Genomic DNA, 10,137 nt, shown 5'->3' with positions numbered 1-10,137 from the left:
GGTATTATTTCTTTCATTAGGTAATACCTTTAGTATGTCATAGAATGGCCAGTTCTAAGCAACTTTTCAATTAGTCTTCATTATTTGTTTTTTATAGTTTTTTAATGATTTCCCTTCCTCTTCTGCATCTTTCCAGCTTTCAAATGGGGGTCACTGACCCCAGCAGCCAAAAACCTATTTTTTTTATTTTATTGTTATTGTTACTTTTTATTCCTTATCTTTCTATTCAGCCCCTCCCCTATTCATATATCAGTCTTTCCATCAAACCACTCCCTGATTACTAAGGTAATTTGGACCCTAGCAACCAGATAGCTGCTGAAACTCCAAAAAGCCAAAGCCAGTGTCGGACTGGGCCGTTGCGGCACTGAGAAAAAACCCGTGAGCCCTGGCCCTAGTGGGACCTGGTGGCCCAGACCCGAACTCCCCCAGGGTGCTCCCACAATCCACCGGTCTCTGTATTGTTGTTTAGGGGAAGCTCATCCCAACTAAGAGAAATGTGTGGGGGGGGAGTGGAAAGGGGATGTTGCACCCCCAGAGTTATTTGTCACCTACAGCATTGATGACTCTAATGGTAAATTCTTAGGGCAACTTGCCCAATACACGGAAACTGTACTGTAGCTCCGTAACTTGGCTCCTTGCCTGATAGTATGCACAGTGCCATATAGAACTGGCAGGCTGGTCTCATTCTGTACTGGCAGTGCGCTCGGCGCAGAGCTGAGGGATACAGAGGAGTAGACCGGTGCTACCGCCTGTGCTGTTAGTGTGCCCGGTGTTAGTGTCCTGGTGCTAGTGTCCCGGTGCTAGTGTGCCCGGTGTTAGTGTCCCGATGCTAGTGTGCCCGGTGTTAGTGTCCTGGTGCTAGTGTGCCCGGTGTTAGTGTCCCGATGCTAGTGTGCCCGGTGTTAGTGTCCCGATGCTAGTGTGCCCGGTGTTAGTGTCCCGATGCTAGTGTGCCCGGTGTTAGTGTCCCGGTGCTAGTGTGCCCGGTGTTAGTGTCCCGGTGCTAGTGTGCCCGGTGTTAGTGTCCCGATGCTAGTGTGCCCGGTGTTAGTGTCCAGGTGCTAGTGTGCCCGGTGTTAGTGTCCCGATGCTAGTGTGCCCGGGGTTAGTGTCCCGATGCTAGTGTGCCCGGTGTTAGTGTCCCGATGCTAGTGTGCCCGGGGTTAGTGTCCCGATGCTAGTGTGCCCGGGGTTAGTGTCCCGGTGCTAGTTTGCCCGGGGTTAGTGTCCCGGTGCTAGTGTGCCCGGGGTTAGTGTCCCGATGCTAGTGTGCCCGGGGTTAGTGTCCCGATGCTAGTGTGCCCGGGGTTAGTGTCCCGGTGCTAGTGTGCCAGGTGTTACTGTGCCTGGTGTTAGTGTCCCGGTGCTAGTGTGCCCGTGCCCGGTGTTAGTGTGCCCGGTGTTAGTGTGCCCGGTGTTAGTGTGCCCGGTACATAGGGATACAGAAGAGCAGAGCTGAGGGATACAGAAGAGCAGACAGTAGCTATTGGATGTGCTGTTAGTGTCCCAGTGTTAGTGTGCCCGGTGCATAGGGATAGAGAAGAGCAGAGCTGAGGGATACAGAATAGCAGACAGTAGCTATTGTTGGCTGTGCTGTTAGTGTCCCGGAGTTAGTGTCCCGGTGTTAGTGTTCCCAGTGCTAGTGTGCCCAGTGCATAGGGATACATTAGAGTAGACAGTAGCTATTGTTGGCTGTGCTGTTAGTGTGCCGGTGTTAGTGTGCCGGTGTTAGTGTGCCCGGTGCATAGGGATACATTAGAGCAGACAGTAGCTACTGCCTGTGCTGTTAGTGTCCCGGTGTTCGTGTGCCCGGTGCATAGGGATACAGAAGAGCAGATAGTAGCTATTGTTGGCTGTTCTGTTAGTGTGCTCGGTGTTAGTGTGCCCGGTGCATAGGGATATAGAAGAGCAGACTGTGGCTATTGCCTGTTCTGTTAGTGTGCTCTGTGTTAGTGTGCCCGGTGCATAGGGATATAGAAGAGCAGACTGTGGCTATTGCCTGTTCTGTTAGTGTGCTCTGTGTTAGTGTGCCCGGTGCATAGGGATATAGAAGAGCAGACTGTGGCTATTGCCTGTTCTGTTAGTGTGCTCTGTGTTAGTGTGCCCGGTGCATAGGGATACAGAAGAGCAGACTGTGGCTATTTCCTGTGCTGTTAGTGTGCTCGGTGTTAGAGTGCCCAGTGCATAGGGATACATTAGAGCAGACAGTAGCTACTGCCTGTGCTGTTAGTGTCCCGGTGTTAGTGTGCCCGGTGCATAGGGATACATTAGAGCAGACTGTGGCTATTGCCTGTTCTGTTAGTGTGCCGGTGTTAGTGTGCCCGGTGCATAGGGATACAGAAGAGCAGACTGTGGCTATTGCCTGTGCTGTTAGTGTGCTCGGTGTTAGAGTGCCCAGTGCATAGGGATACATTAGAGCAGACAGTAGCTATTGGATGTGCTGTTAGTGTGCTCGGTGTTAGTGTGCCCGGTGCATAGGGATACAAAAGAGCAGACAGTAGCTATTGGATGTGCTGTTAGTGTGCTCGGTGTTAGTGTGCCCGGTGCATAGGGATACAAAAGAGCAGATAGTAGCTATTGGATGTGCTGTTAGTGTGCTCGGTGTTAGTGTGCCCGGTGCATAGGGATACAAAAGAGCAGACAGTAGCTATTGGATGTGCTGTTAGTGTGCTCGGTGTTAGTGTGCCCGGTGCATAGGGATACAAAAGAGCAGACAGTAGCTATTGGATGTGCTGTTAGTGTGCTCGGTGTTAGTGTGCCCGGTGTTAGTGTGCCCGGTACATAGGGATACAAAAGAGCAGAGCTGAGGGATACAGAGGAGCAGACAGTAGCTATTGGATGTGCTGCTAGTGTGCCCGGCGCAGAGCTGAGGGATACATTAGAGCAGAGCGCTATATAAGAGTCGGTTCCAGGCAGTCGCTGCGCAGCGGAGATTCAGCACCAGCAGGTACGGACAGCTCCCTCCCCGGCAGCGTGTGTGGAGCGATTACAGCTCAGTGGGTGCTGCTGCCTGCGCTTCCCCCGACTTGAAGGGTGCGACTTGCAGGGTGCGACTTGCAGGGTGCGCTGCCTTCTACCGACTAATACCGCCCTTAGCTGCCCGCCGACTCTCAATGATTTTATGGAGATGCCAAAGTGAATTGGAACTACATGTATGTAAGGGCGCTATCTGAGCTAAAGCTGAGCGATACTTCTGCCTGGAACTGCAGATCCTTATCAGGACCTTGCCTGGGATTTTGATCGTTGCTAGGCTCAGGAACTACCAAGTTTGATCGCTACTCTGCCCAGAAACTATACACTGGTGCCCGATCTGCCCTGGGAACTATGGGTCCAACCATGTCCTGTGTAGGACCTACCAAGCCTGACCAGGTCCATGTCCACTTGTCCAGCCCAGGAGATACCAAATCTGATTCATATGCCCCATCACAGAACTGCCCCATGTGATTGCCTTCCTGCCCAGGAGCTTCCAAGTCTGATTAGTTCCCTGTCCAAGAACTACCAAGTCGATCAGTGCCTGCCTAGGAACTAGCAACTGGGACCAGCACCCAGCACCCAATACAAGGAAGTATAAGCAATCATCCTGCCCAGACTCTCCCTTGTCTAAGTGAGTTGGGGATCTCCAGTCTGGGCATCAAGGTGAGGTGACTGAGAGCTGCTGAAGTGGAAATGGGCTTTCCTGGAGCTCCACAGGCAATAAGGCAGCAGCCCAGTCAATGTCAGCTTCCCCCTTGCCCCCTCCAATAAGTCATGTGACATCTGAAACCCCCATTGGCAGGGATGGGCAGCACATAAGGATATTGACTTCTCATCTCCCCTGAGTGGTGGAAGATCAGGAAGCTGTAGATTCCCTTATGGAAAGAGCGATCTCACAGTGTGCAGGCAGAGAAGTGCCCCCCCCCCCACACATAACAATGGACATAACAATCAGTGAAGTCCTGGGGGGGCCCAACTAGAGAAACCAGGAGGACCCACCAAAGCTAAGAGACACACAGCAGTTGGCTCATTCCCTCCCTGACTGCGGCCACTGGACTACATTTGGGATTGCCATGGCTTTTACATTTGCTGCCTTCTGCTACATGTTGTCCCTGGTGCTTTGTGCTGCCCTCATCTTCTTCGCTATATGGCACGTAAGTAGGAAGGGGCAAGGGGGGGTTTGGGGGCAATGGTTCCCGATGCTCTGTATGCAGCTCCTGGTGAGTAGAAGTGGGCAAGGATGGGGCTTTGGGGGCACTGGCATGGGATCAATACAGTTGGTGGTATCTGGGGGTTGGTACCCGATGGGCACAGTTCTCTTACTGGTGATATGGATGCAAGGGGGTTTTGGGGGGGTACAAGAGATGTACTAACAGTTTGTAATGTCCAACATTGCTGTTATAGAACCACAACTCCCATCCAATGGCTTTTAGAGCTGCTGGGAGTACTTGTGGCCATTTGCAGTTCTTTTTTTTTTTTTTACTTTTTGTTATTGCTGGTTGCTAGGGTCTCTGAGATTAGCAACTTAGTAGTGGTTTCAAGGCAGTGTAAAACATATACAGAAATATATAAATGTAAAAGATGGAAAGAGATTTTTAGACAAAAATCCCAGAATGCAGAGTGTTCCCTCAGAGTTCCAATGACATGGACACAGCAGTGCAGGGGTTAATTCACCAAACAGGAATTTTTTTTCCTTGTTTTCTTGCCTCTGGTTTGAAGTGCCTTGGGAAATAAATGACATTTGCCTTTCCAGATACATGACATTTTCACTTTGCGTCACTTAAAGCTACAGAGCGTATCTCTCGGGCAGGGGGATTTGCCGGCTGATACCTCTCAATATTTCATAAACCAATTTCCGTAACTTTGCAACTGTCGCCTATGTTCTGTTGCCTGTTTCTATGGGGCTGGTTGTGATATAAATCCGTTAGTATCACTAAGGTGTCTATAATTCATACCCTGCTGGGCTGGGCTAGGGGCCCAATACAGGAAGTGATTGGCAGGAAGTGATTGGCTACAGTTCCACCAGCAATCACTCTTCAGTGGGCTAAACTGATGCTTCCTTGACTGAGTCCTTGTTAATATATCAGTTGGGTTTAGCTGAAAATGCTCATGGCCAAATACATTTCCAATAGATAAGTTTGTCCCTCAGCAGCTCTGAGAGAGATGGAACCATACGGTGCTGTCACAAATGCTGCAGAGATATCTTAGTCTTAAAGAAGAAGTCACTTTGGCATTTTGCTGCCAATAGATTTGCCACCTAGAACACTATATTTATTCTGCAGAAAGCTTTACCATACCCGAGTAATCAGCCCTAGAAGCTCCCTCTGTTTGTTTAAGATAGCAGCGGCCATTTTAGCTTGGTCTTCACAGCTTCCTGCTGCAGCTCTGGCTGCTGGTAGCTGGTAGGGGGAGCAGGAGAAGGGAGAGAGCTGCACAGACTCATGCCCTTGCCCTGAAGGCAGGGTCGGACTGGGAGGTGCAAGGCCCACCGGGGCTGCCGCCACAGGGGCCCTGCAGGTGCCCCCACCCGGCCACATCCTCTGCACCCCCTAACCCCCGCAGGGCCTCCTTTACCCCTCCGCTGAGCCTCCCTAACCCCCTGCAGGGCCCCCCATCCGACGTCCTTCCCTGAGCGTGCATAAGTTTAACACGTCAGAGGAGAAGCGGTTGGCTGGGGGAGCTCTTGCAAGGGTTGGGTCCGGGTCACCGGAGCCCATCGGCTTTTTTCCCGGTTTCCTGGAGGCCCAGTCCAACCCTGCCTGAAGGAATCTACCACAGAAGAACAGGTTTACATAAAAGAAGAAAATAAATCCTGTGTTTCCTTTGATGGAGGACTCAGTGCGGCGTTTCTGTGAGTGCTTATGGCTGTATTTACATAGACCTTTCTGATAAAGCTTACTGAGTTTTTAGCTTTACTTCTCCTTTAATGGCATTGGACTGGGATGACTGGGGCCTACCAGGGCTTCCACTCTAGGGGCCCCGCTGACCAACTGCCCAATAACCCCCCCAAGTGTTGTAACAACTTACTATGCCACAGAGATGCAACGATACAGTGCTGCACATCCCCACATTACATAGAGATAAAATGAGAACATGTTACAGACAGATGGAATCTTATATTTATTATAGTGTGTAAAGGTGCCCATACACGGGCAGAGCCCTTTACACTGATTCAGCAGCTTATCTGTATGGGCACCCCCGACGGGCCTCCCTCACCGATATCTGACTGAAAGGTGTTGATTGGGGGCTGCTCATTCATGCAGTCTGAGTGCGTCTAAGCCTGTCGCCCCCTAGGGCCAAACGATTACATTTGTTCAATATCACCCACCCGAGGGGCTCATATCACCCTGGTTTGGTGCAAATGAGCTATTCTTGCCCCGATATGTGCACCTTGGGGGGGGCGATATTGGGCTAATTCGTTCTTGGCGTGTATGGCCAGTTTAAACTAACATCATTGGTGATGTTGCCCATAGCAACCAAACAGCAGTTAGATTTAAACAGACTGATTTAAAGAGACTGCATGTTGGTGGTTGTACAAAGAAGCCATGCAGAAGGGATGGAAGCCTACAGTCTGTCACACAGCATCCAATCAGCACGGATATCTGATGGTGTAACATAGAGGCCACGTCACATAGGGAAGGAATTGTAGTGGTTAAAGAGATGGAATCTCAGTGCTGTCACAAGGACGACACACTGGCAACACTGCAAAGGGCTGGGGTATATTTGCTGCCATTAGTAGCCAACAAAGAAGTGGTCTATAGAGTACAGCAAATGGAATAGCTATTAAGCACTATATGCTGAATGATATGGGATCCCACTTGAAGTCATCTCACAGTATTTGGGCAGTTTCTGATCTGAGTAATTTCAGGCACATGTGGTGCCTATTACTAATAAGTATATATATAAATACTGTACACACACAGACACACACAGACACACACAGACACAAATGCACACATATAAAGGATCATGGGATGTGGGAGCAGAAAGAGTGAATAATGAATGCAGAATTCCCGGTGCAACAGATGCAGTGCTTGTTATTCCCGGGGAGAGACAACTCATTCCAACCCTTTCTCCTCTCCTGCCTCTCGGAAAATATAAACCCAGGGGAAGATATAAATATCCTCAGGGGCCTCGAGCAATAAGCTGACACTTTATGTGTTTAATATGTAATGAAAGAGGCCCCAGTTTCCCTCTGCCCCATTTCCCATGATGCCTCAGTACCACCCAGGTACAGTGCTCATCGCTCGCCTAACGGAGCTGCAATTCAAACAAACAGCCCCATGGGGAGAATGATTGAATTTAACAGTTTGGGGCATTATTATTTGGAATTTACTGCGCCAGAAAGAACGATGCAGTTTCCCTTTAAATGATGCGCCATATCTGTTGGCCAATGTCACAACCTACTGGGACCTCTAAAGGTCCCCATACACGTTAAGATTTGCTCGCTTGTTGAGATCGCCAATCGAGCGGATCATCACCCAATATCTCCACCTACGGGTGGGCGATATCGGGGAGCTTGTAGGTTAAATCGATCGTTTGGCCCTGGGGCCAAACAATTGAATTATATTGGCGGCAATGGGCAGTCAGTTCGGGCAACGCATCAATGAGCCGATGCGGTCCCTGATCCGACTGAATTTTCTAACCTGCCCGATGGAGATCTGGCCGATTTCAGGCCAGATATCGGTCGGGCAGGCCCGTCGGTAGTGTCCATACACGGGCCAATTAGCTGCCGAATCGGTCTAAGGGACCCATATCAGCAGCTAGAATCAGCCCGTGTATGGGGACCGATATTGGTCCCTTAGACCGATTCGGCAGCTAATTGGCCCATGTATGGGCACTACTGACGAGCCTTCCCGACCGATATCTGGCCTGGAATTGGCCAGATCTTGATCGGGCAGGTTAAAAAATCCAGTCGGATCGGGAACCGCATCAGCTCGTTGATGTGGTCCCCGAACTGACTGCCACATTGCCGCCAATATACAGCCTACATGCTCCCAGATATCGCCCACCTGTAGGTGGGGATATCGGGTGAAGATCCGCTCGCTTGGCGATCTCGCCAAGCGAGCGAATCTTAACGTGTATGGGCACCTTAACTCTCCAGTGGGATCATGTATTGGGAATCTCCTGGCTCATAGCAAACCCAGAGCTGTGATACTTCCCCCCCTCAGGGGCAGCTTCTCATTGCCATAAATAGGAAATGTAATGCCTATAGCAGTCGGCCATTGCCCGGGAACGCCTGGGTTTCCTGACAGCGGAGAGTGATATACCCAAAGTGCCATGGGGCGTAATAGATGCAAATGAGATTTGCGGATGGTCTTATTTTGCTGTTCTGTCTCTGTATGTGCCCTTTGTTTTGCTCCTGATGCTTTCCAGCAACATTCCTAGACATATTCAGGTCAGCGTTTGCCCTGAGCCGCTTCTCTGCTCCAGTGAATGTCGGGCTGTGGGCTGCGCGTCTCACTGACCCCTTCCCCTCTGTGTATTACCCACAGCCTGGCACTCACTGCAGCAGGGTAGCCACTCGCAGGAATCCAGAACCAGCAGTGCTAGCAACTCTATTGCTATTGGCAGTAACACTTGTGCAATTTGGCACCTATGTTCTCTATATTTAGCAGCCATTTTGACTTTCCCCACAATTCAAACCCTTATTAAACAGCAGTCAGTAACATAAATATATATATATTAGTGTTATGTGACCCAGGGGCAGAAAGAATTTACAGGACAACAGGGGGAGCCCTGGGAGGGACACACAGGAAAGCCTGGGGGGAGAATCCCACTAGAGATTAAAAAGCAAGACCCTGTGTGGAAATGTAAACATAAAGGGATTTTATTCTAAATAAATATGGTGTTAGAGAACAATACAGGGTTAGCATGATCCCAACTAAGATATAATTACCCCTTATTGGGGGCAGAACAGCCCTATTGGGTTTATTTCATGGTTAAATGATTCCCTTTTCTCTGTAATAATAAAACAGTACCTGTACTTGATCCCAACTAAGATATAATTACCCCTTATTGGGGGCAGAACAGCCCTATTGGGTTTATTTAATGGTTAAATGATTCCCTTTTCTCTGTAATAATAAAACAGTACCTGTACTTGATCCCAACTAAGATATAATTACCCCTTATTGGGGGCAGAACAGCCCTATTGGGTTTATTTCATGGTTAAATGATTCCCTTTTCTCTGTAATAATAAAACAGTACCTGTACTTGATCCCAACTAAGATATAATTACCCCTTATTGGGGGCAGAACAGCCCTATTGGGTTTATTTAATGGTTAAATGATTCCCTTTTCTCTGTAATAATAAAACAGTACCTGTACTTGATCCCAACTAAGATATAATTACCCCTTATTGGGGGCAGAACAGCCCTATTGGGTTTATTTAATGGTTAAATGATTCCCTTTTCTCTGTAATAATAAAACAGTACCTGTACTTGATCCCAACTAAGATATAATTACCCCTTATTGGGGCAGAACAGCCCTATTGGGTTTATTTCATGGTTAAATGATTCCCTTTTCTCTGTAATAATAAAACAGTACCTGTACTTGATCCCAACTAAGATATAATTACCCCTTATTGGGGGCAGAACAGCCCTATTGGGTTTATTTAATGGTTAAATGATTCCCTTTTCTCTGTAATAATAAAACAGTACCTGTACTTGATCCCAACTAAGATATAATTACCCCTTATTGGGGGCAGAACAGCCCTATTGGGTTTATTTCATGGTTAAATGATTCCCTTTTCTCTGTAATAATAAAACAGTACCTGTACTTGATCCCAACTAAGATATAATTACCCCTTATTGGGGGCAGAACAGCCCTATTGGGTTTATTTAATGGTTAAATGATTCCCTTTTCTCTGTAATAATAAAACAGTACCTGTACTTGATCCCAACTAAGATATAATTACCCCTTATTGGGGGCAGAACAGCCCTATTGGGTTTATTTAATGGTTAAATGATTCCCTTTTCTCTGTAATAATAAAACAGTACCTGTACTTGATCCCAACTAAGATATAATTACCCCTTATTGGGGGCAGAACAGCCCTATTGGGTTTATTTCATGGTTAAATGATTCCCTTTTCTCTGTAATAATAAAACAGTACCTGTACTTGATCCCAACTAAGATATAATTACCCCTTATTGGGGGCAGAACAGCC

At 48.3% G+C, this 10,137-nt stretch overlaps 1 protein-coding gene across 1 annotated transcript in view; it reads left to right on the top strand.

The window, feature by feature from the left end:
* The first annotated feature begins 2,831 nt into the window (after positions 1 to 2,831).
* The window catches only part of cnih3 (cornichon family AMPA receptor auxiliary protein 3), a 30,985-nt gene continuing 23,679 nt past the window's right edge, over positions 2,832 to 10,137 (top strand). Inside the window, exon 1 of the mRNA XM_002939751.5 lies at positions 2,832 to 4,127. Coding sequence (XP_002939797.1) covers positions 4,047 to 4,127 — 81 coding nt within the window. The 5' untranslated portion in view covers positions 2,832 to 4,046. The remainder of the gene's footprint in view (positions 4,128 to 10,137) is intronic.

The sequence above is a fragment of the Xenopus tropicalis genome, chromosome 5, assembly GCF_000004195.4.
Source record: "Xenopus tropicalis strain Nigerian chromosome 5, UCB_Xtro_10.0, whole genome shotgun sequence".
NCBI lineage: Eukaryota > Metazoa > Chordata > Amphibia > Anura > Pipidae > Xenopus > Xenopus tropicalis.
Note: the sequence above shows the minus strand (reverse complement) of the source record. Positions and strands in the feature narration are given on the sequence as shown.